Below are 27,599 nucleotides of genomic sequence, written 5' to 3' on the forward strand. Positions count from 1 at the left end.
AACGTACATTACATCGTTATTACATATAGCACTAATGATTAAGTTAAACTTATTCAACAAATAATAAAATAAATGATATTTATGAAATTTAAGTTTTAATTTCCATAAAAATTATATACTGATTTTTTGTCTCAAATAGCCGTTATCCGCCTATTGGTAGTAACAAATAATAGATCGCCTACTTATTATCATGTTATATTAGGGAAGTTTAGGAACAAAAGTAACAATTTGCACATTAATTTTTAGATTTTGCATTTTATTAAATTTTTATATCTTTTTTATTTTTATTTAATTATTTATTTATTTTTTAGGTATTAACTTATCAGCACACATGTTCAAAAGGTGTTTATAAGAGATTCACAGGATATTAAAATATGTTTTAAGATTTTATGGATTTCTTATAAACATCTTTTAAATATGTGTGCTGTTAGGTATGTTTATTTTCTAATCAAACATTCAACGAAAATATTTGTAAAATAGTTCCGCACTTTTATAGGCAAACGGTTTGTGAAAATCGTGTATCGTTACTTTTATCTCTACTCCTGAGATTGATTATAACAGGGTCTTAAAATAGTTGTAATATTCTATTTGAAAAATAATAAAAATTAAAAAATAAAAAAAACCAAATTTGCAGTTTTATTACATAAAAGAAAAAATAATTAAAAAAATAATTTTTTAAAATAATATAAAAATGATATTAATAATATATATAACAAAAGATTAATAAATTTTACTTAAGGGGTTATACTACTCTGGCGTGCTGAAAAATGAGACTTTTTTTAGGAATTTTTTTTCCACTACTAATAAAGCAATCAAAGTAGAGTTTTTCAGGGTTTATTATATGTGTTTTAAGGTATACAAAAATATTTTTTATTTTGAGTTAAGGTACAAAATGGCGTCGTGGCAGTAGGTAACGTGAGAAGGTTCGTCTCTAAACGGTGTGCAGGGTAACAATCTCCAGACAGCACCTAGAGGGGTGAAAAAATTTTTTTCATAATCTACATTAGGTTTTCTTTGGAAATACATACGATTATTAAAAAATATTGATTTTTGCAAATTTGGCATCAATTTTAATTTTTTTTTTTGGTACAAAATCGATCTTAAATTGTTTATAAAAAATGTAATTGTTTATCGATCGTAAAAATCGTGTGTACTTCCAAAGAAAAACTAATGTAGATTATGAAAAAAATTTTTTCACCTCTCTAGGTGCTGTCTGGAGATTGTTACCCTGCACACCGTTTACAGACGAATTTTCTCACGTTACCTACTGCCACGATGCCATTTTGTACCTTAAATCAAAATAAAAAAATATTTTTGTATACCTTAAAACACATATAATAAACCCTGAAAAACTTTACTTTGATTATTTTATTAGTACTGGAGAAAAAAATTGCTAAAAAAAAAAAACCTTATTTTTCAGCACGCCAAAGTAATATAACCCCTTAACAATTATATAGAGACTTTAGTACAATACAGTTACCTCGAAAATTTTTAATTAATCAATAGCCATAATTACGATTATCTTTCTAATTAAATATTATCCAATTTATATCGTGTTTCGTGTCATTGTAATCACAAAAACTTCATTAATCCATTAAAATTATTTTCTAACCGATAAAATGCGAAATAAAAGTTTCAATTTTTATTTTATAAGATGTTTATATTATAGATAAGATAAGATCTCTGCGAGAATGGTGCATCGTCGAAAGCGAGAGAGAGAACGAATAAGGAGTAAGCGAGATGAACAACATCAAAGCGTTCCGAAGTTCTCGTTCACGAGGATTCCTTCATCCATTGTTTTTCGTATCATATATCTCACTATAGAAAACTCTTTTATTTCGCATTTTATCGATTTGAAAATAATTTTAATGGATTAATGAAATTTTTGCGATTAAAATAACACCAAACACGACATAAATCGAATAATATTTAATTAGGAAGATAATCATAATTATAATTATTAATTAATTAAAAATCATCCGATTTATATCATATTTGGTGTCATTTTAATTATAAAAATCTCATTAAACCATTAAAATTATTTTTAAATTGATAAAATATGAAATAAAAAAGTTTTATTTTCTATAGTGAGATGATATATGATATGAAAAACAATAAATATAGAAATCCTCGCCAGCGAGCCTTCGGGCTCTTTTATGTTAGTTGTCTGCTTGCTCCTTATACGTTCTCGCTCTGTTCCTTCGGCGACTCTCCTTGTCACACAAACAGATTGTCGCACCGTTCATTGCAACATCACGCGACTAATCTACTGTTCTATTTTACCCTTTTGTACAAGTAGTATTACACTCACATAGAAACACAAAGGACAATGTTAAAAAACCTCGTTTTTTTTCGCCCCTCAGCGGAACGGGTAAAACCTATTGGAAACGTTTTGATTGAGTGTCTGTTTGACGAAAATGAACCCTGGAATTTCCAGAATTGAGGGGAAAAGTTTTGGCGCTAAAATAAAGATGCATATAATGAAAAATAAGGATAAGTTTACGGAAGAAAAAGTTTCTGTGTTTTAAGCGCTATTTATTTTTACTGAATTGTTTTCTAATACTAAAACCAACAAAAGAATGCAATTTTCAATACACCATGGCTCCCACAAGAATTGAAATCTCAGAATAAATTGATTAATATTTTTATGTACATATTTAAAAGATTAAAATAAAAAATAAAAAAATAATTAAAAATTAAAAAATAAAAAAATAAAAAAAATTAAAAAATTAAAAATAAATAAAAAAATAAGAAAAAGAACAATTAAAAAACAAAAACATGGAGTGTAAAAAGGATCGCCTTCTCGTGGTGCACTCTGGAACAAAATATGTGACTAAATGATTCTTCTTAGAAAATATTATTCTGAAGAATCATATAATATAATTATTTATTTTTAATTTTTTAATTTTTTTAATTTTTTTTATTTTTTAATTTTCAATTATTTTTTTATTTTTTATTTTAATTTTTTAATCTTTTAAATATGTACATAAAAATATTAATCAAAATATATTTATATGTAATTAATATTTTTATGTACATATTTAAAAGATTAAAAAATTAAAATAAAAAATAAAAAAATAAATAAAAATTAAAAAATTAAAAAAATTAAAAAAATTAAAAAATTAAAAATAAATAAATAAAATAAGAAAAAGAACAAATAAAAAAACAAAAATATGGAGTGTAAAAAAGATTGCCTCCTCGTGGTGCACTCTGGAACAAAATATGTGACTAAATGATCCTTCTTAGAAAATATTTTTTTTCAAAAAAAATTCTTTTAATTTTTATTCTGAGATTTCAGTTCTTGTGGGACACATAGTGTATTGAAAATTGCATTCTTTTGTTGGTTTTAGTATTAGAAAACAATTTTTAAAAGTTTTAAACAACGATCTCAATTTACGGTGACTGTTTTATTTAAAAATTCTTAAGTAGGCTAGAGAGCCTTTTGAATGTTTATGCACGGCTCAGTTTCTAGCATTTGTTATCTTACGGTTTAAAATTCTCGTCTCGCTTATCAGATCTTCGTTGGTGATCTTTTATGAAAGAAAAGAATCATGGAGTCCACCGGACGTAACAGTACATAGCATAAAAAATTATCAACGGGCGATAAATAAATATAATATATAAAATTAAAAACTGATATAAATATTCTAAAAACTGTCAGTAAGTCTGGTTTTTGTAAATTGTATGTACTAAAATACTTAATTCCGACGGTAGCCCTTTAGCGACTAAATATTGCCTGTTTTTAGAACATTATTTTAATTGCTCTTTATGTCAATTTTTATTATTATTAATTGTTTAATTGTAATTAGAGCTCTTAATTGCTATTTAACTTAAATTTATTTGTTTATTTATTAATATAACTAGATAATATAACGAATGCAGATGAAAGATATTTGATTTTATGATAAATGTGCGATACTGATAAAAATCATATTTTAGAATTTAACATTTTATAAATGCTTACTTACAGCACAACAAATGCAAGAAATGCACAAAACAACGAATGGTTATTAAATGGACCAAATGGAAATAAGACACCTGTATTATATTTTAAGTAAGTTGATATTAAAAACTATCTAATAAATTATCTAATTTTTATTTAGATATCTAAGCGGATATATGCGCGCGCATTCACAGCCACATACACACAATACATATACACAGAGGCTGTCTATTAATAATTGCATCACTTTTCATATGCAGGTAAAGCGAATTAAAACGAATAGGAAAATCCTTTGCTTTTGCAATTTTTTCAATAATTAATGAAAAATTAATTTTAAAAAATTAATTAATTTAAAAAAATTTATCAGTTAACACGAGTATAAGCATTATACTTATGGAGAAATTAATCGGTTTTTAAATTAATCTCTCATTATTATGAATTAATTATTAGAAAATCAGAAAACAATAGACCATTTTCCTACTTCCGCTCTTGGATATAAGCGATTATTATACACCTTGCATATAAGAGTTCAAAAAGGGACGGCAAAATATTTCGAAACCTAAACATTTTATAGAAAATGTTAAATACAAAAGTTGTTGAGTGTCAGATAATGTATCAAATGAGCATATTAATTTGTTTTTGGATTTAGTTTTTAAGATCGGGTAAAAATATTTTCGAATATGAATTTTTTAATATAATTTTCTAATTTTTATTGCATATTCTCATAATAATTGAGGACGAGATTTCGAAACACTTGTCATAAATCTTTTTTATTAGAAAACTTCTTGAATTATTAATTTTTAAAGTTTTAATATTGTTGGTACTCACACAAAATGTATTGCGTGAAAGTTGCGATCGGGTTTATACATCTCTTGTGTGCATATGTGGGCGCGAGTATGTGTGTGCGCGTGCATGTACTGCGTGTATGTCACGTAAAGAGCAGGACTTGTAGTTCGTCATTTTTAAAGAAGTATTTAGTATATTTGGTATTTAATAACAATCCATAGTCCTTTTTTCAAATGTAATTTTAATGTAATATATTCTCAAAATTATGATTATTTTAAATGCATTATTAAATGTGCCATAAATAAAAGATTGCTGGATTTATGGAAGTTTTTAGATTGATACTTTTGCAAACATTTTTTATATTTACTAGCTTGATTGAACTTTTGTAGACCTTTTTTATAAATATGTATTATAGTTTATCAACCCAACCACGCAATTTTCTAAATGCGAAGGTTCTGTAAATTTCAAAATTCGTAACGTGGAAAATAAAATGAAAAAAACTTTATTATAGTATTTATTGTAACGTATTTTAGATCTTAACATATATATCTCAACATATTTCATATACAGGATGGGCCATTTTAAACAATACGGTCAATTTTTTCGTAAACTAAGTGAAATATCGAAAAATATTTCAGACAAAAGTTGTATGGTTTCGAGGGGACCATAAAATGGTACCATTGGTTTGATCTTGGATAGTCACTTGAAGGTCATGTGAATGTTACCTCAATTTTTTTAAATGGCACCCCTCATTTTTTATTACATATTCTTGTAGCTGAATCAATTGGTGTAAAAAAAACACATAGTTATCTTTAAGAAAAAATCTGAATTTGCAACTAGCAGTTACACATTTTTACTTTAACATAATTATGTGTTTTAATTACACCAATTGATTCGTCTCATTATTCTGTGCATAAAAGTATTAAGGTAAGATAATCGAGAAATGAATATTTTACAAGATATCTTGTATTTTATGTCAAAATATTGCAACTTTGAAGTCTTATAACTCGAAAAGTATTCAATGAAAAAATATTTTATTATAGTATTTCGTAAAGCTCTCGAGATAAGCTACAAGAATATGTAATAAAAAATAGAGGTTTTCATTTAAAAAAATTGAGGTAACCTTCACGTGACCTTCAAGTGACTATCCAAGGTCAAACCAATGGTACCATTTTATGGTCCCTTCGAAACCATACAACTTTTGTTTGAAACATTTTTCGATATGTCGCTTAGTTTACGAGAAAATTGACCGTACTGTTTAAAATGGCCCACTCTGTATATCTTACAAAATTTACCTTTCGGAAATATCACACATCGCTCTGGAGTCGTATGAGTTTATTACTCTATCTAAATGGCATTAGTTATGAGGTCTGAACAGCTCAGGTAGTTAGAACAGTTGCTCGGAAAATAAAAGGTCTTAGGTTTGATTTCCAATTCAGCTATTCATGCCTCATATATTTTTCTAGTCCATAAAGTATAATATAATTAAAGTATAATATTTACAATTATATATTTACAAATAATTATTTACAAATCATTTTTTGGACTGAAAGATATTGCGAATGCCTTATACAGAATACGATTGCTCGATAGATGCTGATGATGATGACAACATGTTTAAGTCTTCTGATTCCTCTTCTTCATACTCTGAAATGTTTGAATCTTTTTCCTCTTCATTCTGTTCCAGTTTTTTTTTCTGATTCATCTGTGTTATCTTTCAATTCTATTCTTGTGGTTTATTTTTTTTTTTTTTTTTTATGTTTTTCAATGTTATACTTTTTAAATTTGAAATTTCTGGATATGATTATTTTCCTTCTTTGTTCCCATAGTCCATCCATTCGTTGAATATCCCACTATTCTGTACAGTTTGGTCCTTTCATCCGTTCCTTTCATCAGTTTCTTCAAGGGTTCCAAAACTTTCACATAAGCCTCACATCCAAACATTTTAATCCTGCTTAAATCAGGTGTTTTGTTTTCTCATTTTTTCCACTGACATCAAGATTTGACATCACATCAAGATTTTTAGTCGAAAATCTATTATGTAGGTATGCTCCTATATATATGGCTTCTCCCCACATATTTTTATCCATCGGTATCAAATATTAAAACCCTTACTCTGTCTATAATTGTTCTGTTTATTCGTTCTGTTTTGCCATTTAGTTGCGGTGTATATGGAGTTGTGTAGTCAATTATTATTGATTATATTCTTTGGTCTTATTCCACTTTTGCACCTTCCGGTCACATATTACTCTTTTCCATTGTTACATCTCAATTTTAATACCTTAGAATGATGTTGTCTTTTCTACTCTCTCGACGTATTCTATAATTGCATGTGGAACCTTGCTTTTATGTTTTAACAAATAAACTGTTAAAAATTTAGTATAGTCATCTACAAATGTGAGAAAATATTTTTTTCCATCCCTTGTATATAGTTCTATAAGACCGCATACGTCTGTATGTATGATTTCCGGTTTATTTGCCCTTGTTCTTTTGTTATTAAAGTGTAACCTTGTTTGTTTGGTTTTCATAGAGGTTTCACATACCTTGTCTATTGAGTCAATGTTTGCCTTATATTCATTCCTTGAGATATTTGCAGTAAGTTTTTCATACCTTTTTTGTTGAGATGTCCTAATCTTCTGTGCCACATTTTGCATGTTGCAATTTATCTCCTATTAGATATGCATTTCTTTTATTTTCTGGTTTTAGTATTATACCATACAGTCCGTTTTCCATCTTTTTACCTGTTAACACTATTCAATTATTAAGACTGATTTATATGTTGTCTTTAGTAAAGAGTACTTATCAATAATTTTTAGTAATTGCGTTGACTAATATCAAATTTGCGCTTAGATCTGGAACAAACATAACTTCTTTCAATAAACATCTCTCAAAATCCATATTTCCGATTCCTTCGGTTTTCATTAATTCATTTAGTTTTGCCATTCTGATTTTAGATTCGATTCTCCTTAGATTCTTCATGTGTTTACTATTATTTACCATATCCTGTAGTACCTGAATCTACTATCCAACTTCAGCATCATAATTTCAACTAAAAAGCTTCTTTACTCTCCTTATTCCAAGAAAAACAATTTTTTTCTAAATTATTTATTTTCTTACATATATTGCATTGCTTATTAGTATTACCTTTTTTTTCGACAATTTGCAGCAAAGTGTCCTCTCTTACCGCAGCTGAAACATTTCTTAGCATTCCTTCATATCCCTTTGACTTAGAGTTTTTGGCCAGGTGGATGTTTCCGTCATATTTCTAGCATTTTACTTTGCTCTTAAAGTTTACTGATAGTTCTTTAATCGTATTATATCTTTCGTATTATTCAATTCTTCGACCAACAGTCTTGCTATCAAGTTCTCTAGCTTTTTTTCTTCCAAAGGAGTTCATTCCCACGCAGTAGCAAAATGTTTGTATTTTTCCGGAAGTGTTGCTAATATTTTTGACATCAGCATGTCATCATTCATATCAGCATCTGACGACCTTAATTGATGAGGTTTTCCAATTTGCTTAAGTGCGTTGCCATATCCTCATTTTTGTCGAAGGCATTCACAAAAAATGTCTGCAACAAATTACAGTTTTGACGTTTGTTGACCCTCTCTTACTTGCAACTTTTTGGGCGAAACAAAGTTCACATTGCCTGGTATTTCAAATGCGAAACAAGATATACACTTAGATACGTAGATTTGTAATTTACTGTGTGAACGTACAGTTATATTGCTTGGTTTAGATGCGAAACGAGGTTTATATTTCTATGATTTTACATGGGTATCTAACGTAGTTTATAACTTTTCGCGCGATATTCAGTACATCTTGTGCTTTGGATGCGAAAAAGATATAATTATATGGTTTTATATGGGTTGTGAACTATGAAATGTACTTTTTCAATTTCTTGTTTTTTCGTGATAATGATATTTTAATATGTTGTTGTTTATAGTTTATATTAATAAAATGAAACAATTTAGTAAAATATTTGTGAATTTTAATCTTATTTTTATATGAAAGTCTCAAAATTGTTTATTTAGATAATTAAAATTTAATAACTTTGGAAACTAGACGTTTCTGTCTAGTTGTACTTGTGTCATTCGTCTGTATTTAATAAGTATATGCTTGTAAAATTTTATCAAAATCGGACGGGGGTCGCATACGAACTACGGATCTTAACTGATTGAATTTTCTTATCTTTAACTTATTATTCTAAAAACGGCGCATTATATTGATTTTAAATTTACATCAAAGTTTTTTGTTAAAAAGATCTTTAAAACAAAATAAAAAAATGCGCAACTTTAATTACAATTTTTTGGAACTTTTTTATTTTTTTTCTAAAATTAATTTCTGAGTGATCTCTTCAAAAATTAGTTTTCCTTTGATATCATGAAAAATTGAAAACAGCAATCTTTTATTTTTTCTTAGGTAACCTTATCTTTTCTTAAGTAAGAAAAAATATGAAGAATTTTTACCTAAAGAAAAAAAATATAGAAATACAAAAGAAATATGACGTTATTTTTAATATTAAAGTTACTATTGTAAGAGATTTAAGAATGTGAACGTTAATTATCATTATTACTTCTCTTTCTTTTTTTCTTCTTGCACTAATTGTCACTTTTCCATGGCAATGTGGGATAGCAAGGATCGATGGCGGTAACGACGAAATCAGCCAACATTATATGTATCTACACTCACATGCATAATGTCTTTATTACAAATTGAAATCTACTGAATACAGAAAAAAATACTGAACGTCGCGTTCAAATGTAATTGAACTTATATGGAACTTCTTTTTCTTTAACTATTCGCGGGACTGTGAGCCTTTCGCGGAACGGCTATGCTCCGATACGATAGTCGAAATTTTTCTAAGTCCCACGTTTGCAATTTGCTCCGATAATGTCTTTAATTTCGGTCTACACGTGCCAAGAAGGCTCTGCCAAATTTCGCCTTCACGTCGATGTTGCTCGAGGTTGTTTGTCGCATTTCTAAGTCGTGTTTTTCCGCTGTTTTGCTCAACGATCTTTCTTCTCGAACTTTTGCTCGCTTCTATATCTCGACACGTGGCGCGTTCGAGATATATCGAAATATTACTTTAATTATTTTATTTTTCTTACACTATTATATATATATATAGTAACTTTAGTATTAAAAATAACGTCATATTTCTTTTATATTTCTATATTTATATTATTTTTATTATATCTATATATTATTATATATACAGGGTGTCCCAGAATTAGCGGATCAACTCTCGTGAGTAGATAGAGCGTGTTAAACTGAAGAGAAAAATCTTATATCATTTTGCTAAATTCGCAATAATTAATAAGATATAAATTAATAAAAATCGACCAATTCGTGCCAGGATAAGCGCGCGGCGCGAAGAAGCCTCCTAATTGTTACTTGATACTAGACGCGCGGCGAGACAGTAGACGGAGCATTCTACAAAGGATGTACAAAGGACGTACAAAAGACGTATAGTACTGAAAGAGACACGTACAGTGCGCGCTGCGTTTATATGTCTCGCCGCGTCTAGTATTAAGTAACAACTAGGAGGTTTTTTCGCGCCGCGCGCTTATACTGGCACAGATTGGCCGATCTTTACTAATTTACATCTCATTAATTATTGCGAATTTAGCAAAATGATATAAGACTTCTCTTCAGTTTAACACGCTCTATACATATATAGTATAAGGATATATACATATATATGTATATATGTCCTTAAACTATAGACTTATATAATAGATTGCGTGAGAGAAACGTACGCTGACACAAGAGTGAGAGAGCAATAGATGAAATGATACTCTCTGTCTATATGTGATTAATAGTAAGTGTGGGAAATGAGAGGAGTGAAATAGAGTAAATGTTTTCCCCTTTTTTCTCAGTTATTTTCCCCCTTTTTTGTAAAATGTGAGAGAAAGAGAGAGAGAGCGGAAGATTCCGTCACTATTTCTGTCTTCCTATGTTGGCGTTCGTGCGCTCATAAGAAGACACAGTCTATTATATAAGTTTATCTCCTAAACTTTTTAAGCAATTACATTCTATTTATTCTTCAGATGTTCCGCTTTAGCCACACCACCAGAAGATCCACCTGCGAAACAGTTACACATGACTTATAAGATCTTTCAGACAGATACAAGACTCATCAATCTTCTGCTGCAATCGCATGGCTTAATAGAGGTAAAGTATTATACAATATATTATATATAAAAAAACACCTAGTGTCTGTACTAAGTTTCCTGTAAACAAGCTGATCCATGTATTTTTACGCGAATCGGATAATTGAGAGTAACCATTAAAATAACCGCTGAATGAATTAAATTCTTATTAGAGTTAAGCGATAGCTTGAGTTTGAATTATATAAATTATAAGATATAAAGAAAGTCTTTATTTTTGTTTTACGTGTATCATAAACAATGATATTATAACGCAAAGTTGAAATGTGAAATTTTTTCATTAAGGGTCGACAGGAGTGACGAGAAAATTCCAGCATTACTGTCACCAACATTGAGAAATAAACTCTCATTCAATGTATTGCTGTATGTCTGTACACGCACAAACATTATTGCATTTCAAGAGAGACAAAAACGACATTATTGTCTCTCATTATCTCTTCTTAGCAAATGGTGCTACCAACATTGATTCATTACCTGTACCTTAGATACAGATAGCGATATTCGTAGTTTTGAATATTTAGAGAAAGTCATATTCTTTCATGACTCTATTATAGTATATTTAGTATCTTTACAAAAAATGAGAAACTACATATAGAGCCGAATTTTGCATTTTGGCTATTAAAAATTTATAATAAATAGAATATCAATTTGGGGGACAGTTACACCTGATTCGCGGTTAGCAGCACGTTTTTGAAAATTTTATTTTGACTTTTTTTCCAAAAAATCGCTCTGTACGTAGATAAAACCATTCTGCTGATTACGAGTATCATAATTTAATCTCGATCTTCTCTGCATTTTAGCCAAAATACATTAAAATGAGAATTACGAATCACTCTCCGCGACAGGTCTCCATAGTGTCTTCTGTCGTAGAGATCCTCTAGAAAGGGATTAGAATAATTGCTTACGTTTTCTGCTGATTACCATTTGTGGTAAAACCGGAAACAGCGAAAGAATATAAAGATAAGATAGATAGATATATAAAACTTCTACATAGACAGTGACAGCATAAAATTTATAATTGAGTCATTTCCGCATTTACTACAAATGGCGTCAGTTATTCCTATCCATCTGTGGAGGATCTCTATCCTGTCATAGAGCCCCTATAATAAGGGTCTGGACACCGTATGTTTGAGATTTAATTAACTCCGCCATGTCTGGGTTGAACTTGCGTTGGGATAACGTCAGTTTTCAGTGACAGCATGACAACACAAGGAGAGATCTACGAAGTGTGTTTTATATCATGATTAATATCTTTTATAAATATTTAGGTTTGTAAAAATTTATAGGAAGAGTTTACTTATAAAGAAATGGCTGTTTTCTTTTTGGATATAGTTCAATCACGTAAGAAATAAATTATTATTGCATAGCAAGATAACATCATTATGTATAATACATGTATCAGTTAATTCGTTAAAATAGCAAAAATTATATGTAGAAAATACTTATGAAATATATGTTTGTTTTGTTAATCAAAATTTAATGAATATATTTATATACAATTAATCTTATTATATCTATATACCAATTCTATTTTTACCTATAACAATAGCTACATATTTTTCAACGAACTAATGTATTATATGATACATATATGTATATTATCTTACATACGCACTAATGATTTAAGAGCAATAATGCAAGAAAAAGTTCAAAATTATTAATGTAATTTAAAACTACAAAAAAGAATTATATAATCCATAAAAACTTACTTTTTTAAAAAAAAGTAAGAAAAGACATTAAGTTCAGGCATGTCAAGAACTATTATATTATGTACTGTCCAAAATAGCGTTATTTTAAACTGTAAAAAACTGTTCTACAAATTATTTTAACATTGTAAAATATATCCTATAAAAATGATGATATCAAAAAATTACGCTACAAGGAGAGAACAGAAAAGAGTTTTAGCAATTATGACTTATACAATACCACACACACACCCCACCACCACCACACACACACACACACACCACACACACACACACACACACACACACACACACACACACACACACACACACACACACACACACACACACACACACACACACACACACACACACACACACACACACACACACACACACACACACACACACACACACCACACGCACACGCACACGCACACGCACACACACACACACACACACACACATTGTTACGTCTCTGTGTTATTCCTATGCCGCGATATCTGTTACTTGATGAGACAAGAAGAAGGTCATCTTCGCGTCTTTTAATAAATAACAGTAGACATCTTTGGAGACAGCTATCGTCGTGCGCGGGCGTATTGCCGACAGCTCTTATTTCTAATTATAATTAGAATATAAGTATACTTATGTATTGTATTTTGTGTTCTCTTATTATGAAAGTTCTTGCATTTCCTTATAAGTGTTTATCTTGCAATTTGCAAGACCGGTTGCAGCACGCGCATGTTCAATATATTTCGAGGTCGACTCGCGGATGTATCATTTTGGACGTAATTCGACATTTTATTCGATTGAGACTAAGAAATAATGGTGGTCGATAACCTAGCAACAACTTAGGATACAGAAAGCCATTAGGGCATGCTTGCAAAGCACGCTAGCGTCGACGCTTGAAACATAAGGACAATAGTCAACTCATTCAACTTCGAGAGTAATTGCGGGACGACAATGTTGAAGAAAGAAGGCAGTTATACACATATTGTGTACTGTGTTTTGTGTTTTTTCCTATTAAAGTTTTTTCTAATAAGTGTTTACTTTATACCAATTGATTCTTCCATTCTGCGCATAAAAGTATTGAAGTAAAGTAATTTAAAAAAAGAATATTTTATGAAATATTTCATAGTTTATAAAAAATTATATCGAATTAAAGTATGAGCTTATAAACTATTCAATTTTTTATCATCATATCTTTATAATTTGTTATGCAAATGTTGCCAGAATTCGATTTATATAAAAAAATTAGAGTAATCAAATAATAATACATGAAAATAAGATGTAGAGAGTTTGTTGCATTAGAAATCAAAAATCAGAAATTAAAATATAAAATGTAAATATAAAAAATACATAACGTTTATTAGTAAATAATATTATAAGAAATATCATAGAGAATATCATATTATCATTTATAATATTTGTATGAATATCATTTTATAATATTTGTGAGTGTTATATTTATGTAAGTACACCGATTAACAATAATTGTTCATTCATCCGGTATTTATTAATTAGTAAATTGATAGATACACCAAATAGGTAGAATCTAGTTTTTTGCGTATCACAGTTTTGCACATGGTACAGGTTTTTGTTTTATAAGAGATTGACACATAATCTGACTACTCTTAGGGACTGACATATAATTTGCGTTTGACTCATGCGTTTTATAAATAAATTATTAAGTTTTCTTTTCTGTTTTTTTAACTTTTTTTTATTTTTTGCAAATATTGACGACTTCTAAATCAATCACTAACTTCAACACCGATTTATTCATCTCCGAATCTTTAAATTTTGAAAGGGGACCCTAGACTGTGTCCAACATGAGCTTTTGTGAGGTGGATTATACCTTCTTATGCAAAGCGTGGCCCGCGAATGACATATTATACACGAATTCCAGTATACGATTTAAAACGAACAATTTTAAACCGCCCCGTAGGGGCGATTAGAGCGTTATGATTTGCTAGAGACTTTATCAATATGCGAACGACTATGTCCAATTTTAACATTTTCGATTTTTTAGTTCTTTTGTAGGTTTAAGTTACACTATTTGCGCCGAAGAGTGCTTGAAAGGTCAAGCCGAAACATCCGCTTCTCAATACATTTTCTCATGATATTCTCTATGATATTTCTTATGATATTATTTACTAATAAACGTTATGTATTTTTTATATTTACATTTTATATTTTAATTTCTGATTTTTTATTTCTAATGCAAGAACTAGCTCTCCACACTTTATTTTCATGTATTATTATTTGATTATTTAATTTAGAGAGCTTTTATACACCGTTAGTAAAATTAGAGTAGTTGTATTTAAAAAAAACGAGATTGATTTCCATGTATAATTTTGTAACGTACAAGGTTAAACTAATGATACCAATGATACCATCTTATGCCCTCCTCGAAGTTATAAAACTTTTATAAGTTACATTTTTCGAGATAAAAGTCTTGGTCTTTGAAAAAATGCCTGATACAGGCACTCTGCATATATATATATATATATATATATATATATATATATATATATACATATATATATATATATATACATATATATATATATATACACATATATATATATACACACATGTATATATACACATATATATATATATATATACACACATATATGTATATATACACATATATATATATATAGATATATACACATATATATATATATATATATATATACACACATATATATATATACACATATACAGGGTGTCCCCGAATTGGCAGATCAACTCTCGTGGGTAGATAGATCGTGTTAAACTGAAGAGAAAAATCTTATATCATTTTGCTAAATTTGCAATAATTAATGAGATATAAATTAATAAAGATCGGCCAATACATGCCAGGATAAGCGCGTGGCACGAAGAAACCTCCTACTTGTTACTTGATACTAGGCGCGCGGCGAGACAGTAGGTGGAGCGGTCTACAAAGGACATACAAAGGACGTACAAAGGGCGTACTTAAAGAGACACGTACAGTGCGTTCTGCGTTTACGCTTGCTGCGCGCCTAGTATCAAGTAACAACTGGGAGATTTCTTCGCGCCGCACGCTTATACTGGCACGGATTGGCCGATCTTTATTAATTTATATCTTATTAATTATTGCAAATTTAGCAAAATGATATAAGATTTTTTTCTTCAGTTTAACACGCTCTATCTACCGACGAGAGTTGATCCGCCAATTCGGGGACACCCTGTATATATATATATATATATATATATATATTATCAAAATAAAAAATAGCTAAAAACATATTTACTTAAAATATTTTACTAAATTTTGCGACAAAATTTTAACATTATCTCACAATTAATATCAACATTAATATCATCATTAATATTATCTTATCAAAAAATGCCTCATCGAGATATAATTAAGAATTGAAGTTGTGTGAGATATAAATGTTTACACAATCACATACACGTATTACGTAATAAATAGTTCACATGATGTTGCATCTGCGTCTGTATAAAAGAAAAATCATTGCAGCAGTAGAATGTCGTACTCCGACGTGTAACATTTCTTCGCACACGTCATTCAGACTTTAATAATTAGACACAATATTCAAATAATAGATTTCGCACAATAACATTCGTGCAATAATCTATATATTATTTTTTTTTGCAATTTTAATTCCATCCCTGTGAATAAATATCAGTATGATATACATAATTGTGTTGTCAGTGATCGCGGGTGCTTTAGGCATCTATTATTATTTCTTTAAACATTTGAACTTTTTCGAGAAACATGGGATACCGCATAAGATGTCTTTCCCATTAGTAGGATCGACACTCTTTCGTCGCGAATCGGCAGCTGAACTCGTTAAATCATTATATGATTTATCACCAGACGCCAAATACGTCGGCATGTATGACTTGAGCAGACCAGTCATAGTACTCCGCGATCCTGAGCTTATTAAATCCATCGCGTTGAAACATTTCGACATGTTTATGGATCATCTTAGCTTTATTGATGAAACTCAAGATTCAATTTTTGGTAAAAATCCCTTCGTCCTTCGCGGAGACAAGTGGCGCGAAGTGAGATATACATTGAGTCCGGCTTTCACGTCCAGTAAAATGAAAAGTATGTTCAAGTTGATGTCGGATTGTGGTGCCGATTTTGTCAATTACTTAACGAAATTACCAACGGAGAAGAGGATAATGGAAATGAAAGACATCTTTACAAAATATACAAGTGACCTAATAGCTACTTGCGCTTTTGGCATTAGTGTTGATTCAATGACAAATCCAAAGAACAAGTTCTATGTGTATGCCAAAGAGGCAACCAATTTTAACACTATCGCTTTTTTAAAGTTCCGTATATTTAGAAGCTTGCCTTGGCTGGCACGAATAATTAAACTGAAATTTATTCGTGAAGAAATAGCGAATTTTTTCCGGGATCTCATAAAAACCACAATAAGAACTAGGGATGAGAATGGTATTATTCGACCAGACATATTACAATTGATGATGGAGAATAGAGGTAAGGATGGTAAAACAGAATGGACTATTGACGATATGGTAGCTCAGGCGTTTATTTTCTTCTTTGGCGGTTTCGACAGCAGTTCTCAGTTAATGTGTTTTGTCGCTCACGAAATCGCGATAAATCAGGACATACAAGAAAGACTTCAAAATGAAATCGATGAGGTTTTGGAAAAAACAAATGGACAAATATCATATGAAGCAATTAATAACATGGAATATTTAAATGCTGTGATTGAAGAGACCCTCAGGAAGAATCCGATTGTTTTAGCGTTGGATAGATTATGTTTGAAAGATTTCGAGTTACCATCGACATTACCCGGAAAGAAACCCTTTATTATAAAAAAAGGATACGGCATATGGATACCAGTTTATGGACTTCATCACGATCCTCAATACTTTGAAGAGCCGGAAAAATTTAATCCCGAAAGATTTCGCGGGGAACAAAAGAAAAATAGTCTGAACTGTGGAGCCTATCTTCCCTTTGGTCTGGGTCCTAGAATGTGTATAGGTAACAGATTCGCGTTGTTGGAAACGAAAGTTCTGCTCTTTCATCTGCTAGCACGTTGCGATCTTAAACCTTGCGAAAAGACATCGATACCGCTCAAGTTTTCTAAAGTAGGCTTTACTTTGAGCCCTGAAAGAGGTTTCTGGTTGAATGTATCACCAAGAAAAAATCCGTATCATACTAAAGCTATATTGTAGCTGTAAGTAAATTTCATTAATTTAACTGAACTATCAAAATTAGTAATTGAAAAATATATAAAAAATGATTTTCTATTATTTTTTACAATTAATAACATAATATGATAATTATTTAACAAATAGTAATTAAAATAATTTCAAATTTATGCTATTTTTAGTCTTTTAGAATTTATGAAAAATGAAGCTTTTGTATTCCAAATATTAATAACCTTTATAAAATAAAAACGACGATGTTAAAATAAGGAAATCATTTCAAGTATATAAATATAACAAATTAATATTTTTTATTTAAAATAAAAATATAAATATATTTTATGTAACAAATTAATATTATATTATTTTTATAATATTTAATTAATTATATAAATATAATTGTATGTTTTATTTTTATCTTTCAGATAAAACATATGTAGAAAAACAATTATCAACATGAAGCAAAACACTTATCTCTTTTGACTTTCTGATATGGAGTTTCTGATTGATTTCTGATATTTATGTTGCTAATTCAAATAATGGAGCTAAAGCGATGGAATCATTTAAATGCTTATATAGAAATTTGTAGTATGCTAATATAATTTGAACAATGCAACAAATACACAGGATATATTTAGAAATATTAATTATAAATATACAGAAGGTCTAAACCATGTTGAAATTCTTTATTATATACATATTTTGAAAAATATATATTTTCTAAAAAATGTTTTAGATCAGCTGTAGGATTTAAAAAGATATATTTGTTGATTTTGTTAGTTTGACCTTGAGTGGCGTCGCCTATAATACATATTCTTTCACCATACATATTTCTTATGTGTTAAAAATAAAGCTGTCATTATCTCCTAGATATTTGTACAAAAGTAATAAAAGAAAAAATACTAAAAGATTAAAAATAAAAAACATTGAGTTATATTTATTTTATATATTTTATCTCGTATCGTAATCAACTTTATCTCGCTAATTATCTTTTGTTTGATGTAAACAACTTTGCAATTATTGTTGTGGTGATAAATCCCTTGCGTCTTTCACTCCTCAATCGCACCATTAACAATATTTTTTTCGGATGGCGATAAGCGGCTGATATACGGATTTTTCAGGCTGAATCTCTTTATTTTGTCTTTAACCATTGGAATACCCAATTACGATATAGAGCTTCGTTAGTGATGTACCATGAGGGATTAACAATGATTCTTAGCATCTTAAATTGGAATCTTTGAAGTATCTCTAAATTAGAGTCTAAATTAGAGGCTATTCCTTATAACTGAATTCCATAGGTCTACATCGGTTTGAGAATGCATTTATAAATTAACAATTTATTGTCTATTGATAATTGAAATTTGCAGCCAATAACCCAATACAGCTTTTTAAGTTGGAGTCCCAATTGCTTGCGTTTCATGAATATGTTTCTTCCAGTTTAGACCACAAACCAGGTGCATGTCCAAATATTTCACTTCATCGGTTTGAGTAAGTTGTTGTCCATTTAGAAAAAACAGAAAGATATGTTTTTTGCATGTAGTAAACGTAATATGAGCGGACTTGGTCTCATTTGCTTTAATTCGCCATGTTTTAAATCATTTTTGAATGGCATTTAAACTTTCTTGTGTTTTCAATGATGTTACAATAGGCTCCCTGGGGGCGGTTAGTATAGCGATATCATCCGCAAAGGTAGTTATTGTGACTCCCTTTATGCCAAGTAGGTCGGCAGTGAATAGTAAGTACAAACAGGAACTTAGTACGCTTTCTATAGGAACCCTGAATAGATTTTGTACAGTTTTGTTATTGTATTGTTGTAGTTGATTAAAAAATGTCTATCTTGTAGGACTTTAGAATGTAATGCGTGATATTCGCTTTTATTTTGTACCATTTTAGACCATTGTGCTACACTTTATTAAAGGCTTGTGAAATGTCAATAAACGCCGCGAAACAATATTTTTTGGCTTCGATTGCATCGTAAATTTTTTGGACACTTCTATGAATTTGTTGTATTGTAGAGTTTTAGTCTGAAGCCAAATTGGTGAGAAGAAATAAGCTGCTTATCATTTATGATTGGCCTATAATAAGCCTATTTAATATCAATTTTTCGAAGACTTTGGAATGGGATTGAGGGGAGCCTAATCGATCTATATGATTTTACATTTTCTGGTATGTTTGACAGGTTTTAATTTCATGATTATCTGTGCTACTTTCCATAGGGTAGGGAAGGACTTTATCCTGAGAATTATATATTTATTTGAAGAACGTAATATTGTACCTTCATTGGATAATTCTTTGAGTATATGCTGGTTATAAGATATATAATATCCGGGGGCTTTTCTAGAATTTAGAGTTGCTATAGCATGTATTTCTTTTTTGGCGAAAAATTTAATATAAATAGATATCTCACTCAAGGAATCCTCATTTAAAGTTTCATATATATGGGCTTCTTCTTGTAAACTAATTTTTCTAGAATTTGGAGTGAATACTCTAGAGAAATATTCTGTAAAACCTTTTTGCATCGTTTCTGGCCCAGTTTCAACTTCGAATAGGATGTGATACTTGTTGAGGTCTTTTAAATTTCTTGGTGGCTTTCTATAGGGAATATTCTGAGGCTTTAGAAGCACTTAGTCCACTTAAATATTTTTAGATCCCTTGATTTCTTTCCTCATTGAGTAGTTTTTTAGTTTGTTAATGATTCAGTTTAAACTAGAATCTTAGGTCGAGATCTCTTGTAACTTATCATTGCTTACAGATTTTATCGCTAATTTTTCGCGGATATACGTAGGGTATTAGAATTTAAAATCCTTACTCTGAAAATTGGGAGTAGAGTTTCCGGCCGTTTGCTGAATGCAGTTATTGAAATAATCCATTGCCAAGAATATGTGCTCTTCTGTCTTCAATTATATACTACAGTATTCAAGGTATGTGTAACTTAGATTTTAAAAGAATCCCAGTCAGTTTTATGTAGAGCATAGGGCTTATCTTCCAAGATTATTCTGTTACTCAGATAGATTATAACGGGGGAATGATCGGAGGACAATTCGAAAAACGATTCAACTTTGAAATTATAGTTTTCGATATACCTTTAACAATGCCAAAGTCGAACAAGTCAGGTATTTTCTTGCTATCAGTCGGCCAAGTGAGCTCGTCAAATGAGATCGTTTCTAGCCCTAATAGTTCGATAGCGTTGAAAAGTTCTCTTCCTTTGGTTTGGGTTGTTCTTTATCCCCATTGAGTGTGTTTTTATAGTCATCCGCAGCAACAAAACGTTTGCCTAGTGTATTGAAAAATTTTAATAAATCTGTCTTCCCAGATTTTATGAATCTACTCGCAGATAAAAAATATCAGTTGTTTAAATTTTCTCAGATTTTGTTGTCGCTTAGTCGGCACTAAAAATGCATTTTATGAGCAATCTGACGCCGCGGTTTTTGAAATTTTATTAATTTATGATGTCTAAATGTTTAAACTAATTTTTCTAAATGGTGGCGGTTTGCCCACTATATTTTATTCAAATGCATTTTCACATTTATAATGTTCTCAGAAAAACAACAAATGTGCTTGAAATCGTAGGAAAGAAAAGAATCGTGGAGTCCAAATAACATGTATTATATATATTTATGTACCTATATTTATCCACTAATAACTCATTTAAGACTTATATGTACTTAATTTAATATTCACATAGAGTGTTGAATTTAGTAATACAAGTCGACACAAATATTATTCTATCTTTGTTCTCACTTGATGTCGAAAAAAGACAGAATAACACTTGTATTGCTAAATGGAAAGCATTCATATTAATCTTTCGATAAGATGATCACATAATCTCGTATTAATACTTCAATATTCCTTATGCACTAAGAATCATCAAGAAATTCAAACCAGTAGTCCGTGATTTAAACGTTATGCTCTTATATATGAGCATTAATATAAATTGCGACGGTTCATACGTGTACAAAAGACACTTTGAATGACGGAATGCGCAGTAATGTAATATATAAGATCCCATGCAAAAACTGATACATTATAGGATATACGAGCAGATTACTGAAAATTAGTCGAAATTTCTGAAGATAACCGAGCACCTAATTACATTAAATTCAGCTTAACACTCTGTTATTATGGATCACAAAATAAACAATCATAAGCTCGCATCGGGCGAAGTAGAAATATTGGATGAAGATTTATAAAAAGAGATTGTTGTGTCGGAAATAATATTCATCAAAGCCAAGTAAATAGTATAAACTTACAGAGCGATACAGAAAGTCAAGTATATCTCACGTTAGTGAATAATTTACCGAATATTTAATCCTAACGCTCAATTCCTTTCTTCAAAGGAACAATAAAGTTTGGAATTTATGGTTGTTTGTATCTCACTGTCGATTCTGGTTAATATAAAAGCGGTGAGAGCATACAACTTTATTAGTTGAGTGTGGACTTGTGCAGCATTCAATATTGCATTGCAGCATACTGATGTAACCGATAGATCATATAAAGGATAAGAATTATATACATGTATCGGAATTGTATATCCATACGATCATTAATATTATATAATTAGTATATAATATTCTGATGATGGTTCAATGAGAGACCGAAATGTGCAATAAATATTGTACAAATAGAATAAGAAAAATTTGGCATTTTTATTTATCACATTTGGTTCTCAATTAGCTCAATTCCCTATTAGTAAATAAAACATTTCTTCGTTTCAATAAAAAATAATATTTCTGTATTAATATTTTTGTTTTCAGGTGCCTATGAATGAAATGGATTTTAATATATTATGGATGGGAAATCATCCCAAACCAGATGTTTTGCGAAATTTAATGCCTTATCAAAAAGTGAATCATTTTCCTAGGTAAGAAAAAATATGATTAAGAAACAGCTTTCTTAAATAGGAAATAATTATTAATTATTAAATAACATTAATACAATTAAATAATTATTAAATAATTAAATAACAGGAAAAAATATGTATAAAGATTTGTCAAACAATTTTAACGAAATAAATTTTCAGAACAATTTAAATATTCAGAGAATATATTTAAATCAAATATTTAGAATCAAATATTTAAATAAAATTCAAATATATTCAAATATATAAATTTTCAAAAATATTTACTTAATAACATACTGATTTAAAAATATACTTAAATTTTGAAATATTCAAAAATATATTTAATCTTCATAACACCTGAATAAGTAAATATTAACTTATGTTTCTTAACTTTATTTTAAAAATCTATTTTTTAGATCTTACGAAATTACCCGTAAAGACCGTCTTTACAAAAACATCGAAGCTATGCAGAGGAGTAAAGGATTTCGACACCTCGATTTTATACCTCAGACTTTTCTACTGCCTACTGAAGCTAAAGAATTAATTTCAGCGCATTTCAGATATAGAGGACTATGGATTGTTAAGCCTAAAGCCAGTTCACGAGGCCGTGGTATTTACATTGTTAATAATGTAAGAATACACTTACAGCAATTTTTATAACGCCTTTTTATTGTCTTAAATACACTACTCTTATGATGCATCAGCAGATTATTTAATTCATAGTTAGCATTAATTAATAAAAATAGCCCTATTAAACTATATCCTCAATAATGGGAGTCTTGGTAGAATTGACTTTTTTTAATGCTAGACCCAATATTTTTTAGAGTAGGGAAAAAAAAGTAAAATAACGAAATAGATAAGATGACAAACTACTATTTTTTCTAAGATAATATTAACTAACCGATGTTCAACTAATTGATGTCTTTTGATAATAATAAGTAATTTCTTGTAGTTGAAAGTTTAATCTGCCAAGGAAAGTACGTGATATATAATTAAAAATGTGTTTTGGATCCATATGTAATTTTTTGTTGTTTGTTCAAAAGGAATACAACATATAATTATAGTAACTATTTTCACTATCTTTACGAAATTACAGTATAGTGTATTTAAAAATTCATTTAAGGCTTCCGAGTAGTCGCCGCGGCCATATTGAAACCGTGACGTCATAAGCGAGAAATAGCAAGAAATGATACCCTGATTTATGTTGCGACTGACATGTAAATAAAAACATATTTCAACGAAATATACTACCAATCTCTTCAGCACACCTGTAAAAATGTACGACTGGTAATCCTTTCTCCTGACAATTGATAAATAACTGTAAATTGAGTCCGAAATGAACTCTTGAAATGTAGGAAAACACACGATTTGACTTAAAATTTGACTTTAAATACACTACTTTTACGATGCATCAGCAGATTATTTAATTCATAGTTAGCATTAATTAATAAAAATAGCCCTATTAAACTATATCCTCAATAATGGAAGACTTGGTAGAATTTACTTTTTTTTTAACGCTAGATCCAATATTTTTTAGAGTAGGGAAAAAAAAAGTAAAATAACGAAATAAGTAAGATGACAAACTACTATTTTTTCTAAGATAATATTAACTAACCGTCGAAAGGAGAGGAAAATGTTACTTTACACAGTTTATTCCTTACACAGCTTGGCAGCCGCATATTTTCACAAGTTTCATAAATACATTGCACATCACAACACTAGCAAAAAGCAAATAATTACGACGTAGGTTGCAACATAAATTGGGCTGTCATTTTTCGCTTCTGACAAATTTCCCAAAAAAGAGAAAGAGACAGAACTATATGTCGACATCGAAGTTTCGCAGCGAGTACTCGAGAGTCTTAATAACATATTCCAATATCTTCCATTTTACATATCATAACATTTTTATGAGGTGGATGAATAAATATGACTGTAGAAAAACATGACAAGTATCATGTATCATCGACAAAATGTATACGTATTTGTATATGAGAAGCTATCCAATATCTGTGAATCGATTTTGCGAGCAATGCGGGTCGATAACATAGAAGTGGCACTATAATTCGTTGTGCCTGGGAGATTTCTCCTATGGCGTGGGGTGAAAAGTGGCAAGCTGCGCCTTGCGTGTTCTAATAAATTTAATACATCCTGTGTAATAAGGCTGATATGGTTGTCTCGTGTTAACTAATCTTTCATAGTATAATGTAATCTGTCGTGTTGTTAGGTCGGCTATAATGTGGCTCTAACTGCCTGATGTATTGTATCAACTTGGCTCTGAACAGCTGAAACTGTTCCCAAAAATCTCGTTGCGTCGTTTTATATATCAAAATATAAGCGAAATTTAATTCTTCTTACATGAAACTCCGCCATCTAGCGGCAAAGGTTTGTGCGGTTCATGCGTGGCGGAAGCTCCAAGCGCTCAAAATTTCAGAAAAATTTCGCAAGAGAACCTTCTAAATCTGCAAGATGTATGCATGAATTCTTATTCGACATATTGTCGATTGCAGACGTTTGTGTAGTGGTCATTAGACCGCACATAATATAATCATTGAATTTACGCACGTACGTAAGCACGTACATACGACCAAATATACTTATACATTACATTTCAAGATATCAGTAAAGAAGATATGCCTATATTATACAGGGTATCCCCGAATTAGCGGATCAACTCTCGTGAGTAAATAGAGCGTGTTAAACTGAAGAGAAATATTTTATATCATTTTGCTAAATTCACAATAATTAATGAGATATAAAAATTAATAAAAATCGGCCAATCCGTGCCAGTATAAGCGCGCGGCGCGAAAAAACCTTCCAGTTGTTACTTGATACTAGACGCGCGGCGAGACAGTAGACGGAGCATTCTACAAAGGATGTACAAAGGACGTACTGAAAGAGACACGTACAGTGCGCGCTGCGTTTATATGTCTTGCCGCGTACCTAGTATCAAGTAACAACTGGGAGGTTTCTTCGCGCCGCGTGCTTATACTGGCACGGATTGGTCGATTTTTATTAATTTATATCTCATTAATTATTGCGAATTTAGCAAATTGATATAAGACTTTTCTCTTCAGTTTAACACGCTCTATCTACCCACGAGAGTTGATCCGCTAATTCGGGGACACTTTGTATAATAGACATATCTTTACTGATATCTTAAAAGAGCCTGTCTGCGTCTTTATCGTCCTTATTCAGACTCAACTGTCTACGCCACAGGTACCCAACTATCTGTGAGATTGTTGTTTTGTTGGAAACATAACAACATGATTAATCATATTAATCAACATGATAGCAATATGATTAATTAATATAATTGATCATGCTTGGTTATTTGGGACCAGAATAAGTGGATCCAAGGGCCACTGCAAAGATGGCATGTTTTCTTCGATGAGTAAAACAAGTGTGTTTGATGTTGGTTCCTGAGTAGTCCATTTATTCATTTTCTGCAATTTTTGTAAATATTCTTGTGGCCGGCCACATAAGAACTGGCAAAATTTCTGCAAATACTGCCAATTAGACAAATAATTACTCAGAGGAATGTCGAGATAATTCAATTAAACAGACTGAACAGTGAGTTGTCTATAAGAACATGAGAAGATGTAAAATCATTAAAGTCAAAAGGATTGTTTGTTAATGGAGTTTGTCAAAGATCGCGAATTTAATATAGCTTCTTTGTAATTAGCGTTATACTCATCAAAAGCAAAAAGTCTTTCCCTGTGTAATTATATAAAAATATTTCTTCATAATCTTGAATGTAGTTTCCTTCAAATATGAAAGAAACAATAGTCAAGACTATAAAATGAATTTTCAAAATGAAGTGTTTGTGACGGAATAAAACTCCAATTTATTCGCTTAACCAAAAAGGAAATTATTTTCAGTTTTGTGTTTTCTAGAAATTCTTGTAATTCCTGCACTGCTTCGATAAAATATATTTAATGCGTCTGTGTGAGTTTTTTGACAAGAAGGGGAAGGGAGAAAAGAAGGTTTATTAGTAATAATCAGTGATGCCAATTCTAGGTGTTACACCTCGTTGATAGAGGCACTCATTAAGAGAACTGTATCCATGCACTTTCTCATATAGTGCTTGCTTGTGTGCGTGCCTCCATTACCGAGGTGCTAGTAATCTAGAATAGGGGCGGTGCATTGTTGCGCACAATACAATTGGACATGTTACAAATGGACACGAAATTTTGGACACCGTTTATTTAAATTGTTAAATTTATTCACGTTCTTTGTATTATAATAATGCGATTTCTTGAAAGTTTTAATTACTTATATACATTAATACATTTATACATACATAAATACGTGCTTGATTTCAAATCCAAAGTATCTATCTGAAAAAATATAGAGACTCTAGATTTTTCAGAAATTTTTTATACATCAAATCCAAGTATCTATTTGGAAAAAATAAGGAAATTCTCGTGAAATGTTATTGAAACTCAAAGAATTAAGAAAAAAATCTTTTTGATAATTTAATTTTTATATTATAAACAATAATTTCAAGAAGTTAAGCAACAGGCAATTCACCGATTAAATTAGTCGAGTTGTAAATTATATATGTTTAAAATATATTATGAATATATTTATCTCTGTTTATATATTCAATATCTTGTAACAAAATATTGAAAATATGTAGCACATATTATTTGTTGTAACTTTTAGTGATGAAAGAAATAAGAAAATGTTATGCAAGTGAAAAATGTTTATTTTATGAAAGCTGTTCAATTTTTTACTATATTTTTAAATCTATCACTTGAAACTTAAATATCTGTTTATTTTTCTTTTGTATATACATATAAGTGAAAAATACCAGAAAACGTACATAATAACAAACTTATTTTACTTAGAAATCTCTAAAAAAATTTTCTTTGGATCTTGATTTTTAAATAAAAATATGTTCTTGAAAATTAGGAATTTTCAAGAACTTGTTTTTTACGAGATTTGAGTAAATATTCTGAAATTACTTACATTACTTATTTTACAGAAAAGA

At 29.9% G+C, this 27,599-nt stretch overlaps 2 protein-coding genes across 5 annotated transcripts in view; both read left to right on the forward strand.

Annotated features, from left to right (window-relative positions):
• Positions 1-27,599, forward strand: part of LOC140674274 (tubulin polyglutamylase TTLL5-like) — a 59,826-nt gene that overhangs the window by 20,093 nt on the left and 12,134 nt on the right. For all 4 annotated transcript variants that reach the window (XR_012048168.1, XM_072907697.1, XM_072907698.1 and 1 more), the window contains exons 3-6: positions 3,971-4,054; positions 10,781-10,904; positions 22,521-22,627; positions 23,023-23,236. Coding sequence is in view for 3 of the 4 variants with exons in the window: in XM_072907697.1 (XP_072763798.1) it covers positions 3,971-4,054; positions 10,781-10,904; positions 22,521-22,627; positions 23,023-23,236 (529 nt within the window). In the remaining variant the exon portion in view is untranslated. The remainder of the gene's footprint in view (positions 1-3,970; positions 4,055-10,780; positions 10,905-22,520; positions 22,628-23,022; positions 23,237-27,599) is intronic.
• LOC140674275 (cytochrome P450 9e2-like) lies at positions 15,968-20,567 on the forward strand. Its single transcript, XM_072907699.1, has 2 exons — positions 15,968-17,795; positions 18,192-20,567. Exon 1 carries the CDS (start codon positions 16,267-16,269, stop codon positions 17,791-17,793), a length of 1,527 nt encoding a protein of 508 aa, XP_072763800.1. The 5' UTR covers positions 15,968-16,266; the 3' UTR covers positions 17,794-17,795; positions 18,192-20,567.

Source organism: Anoplolepis gracilipes, chromosome 15, assembly GCF_047496725.1.
Source record: "Anoplolepis gracilipes chromosome 15, ASM4749672v1, whole genome shotgun sequence".
Classification (NCBI taxonomy): domain Eukaryota; kingdom Metazoa; phylum Arthropoda; class Insecta; order Hymenoptera; family Formicidae; genus Anoplolepis; species Anoplolepis gracilipes.

What these genes read in the sequence shown, in the direction of transcription:
- LOC140674275 (XM_072907699.1), top strand. Translation starts at nt 16,267, where the DNA reads ATGATATACATAATTGTGTTGTCAGTGATCGCGGGTGCTTTAGGCATC.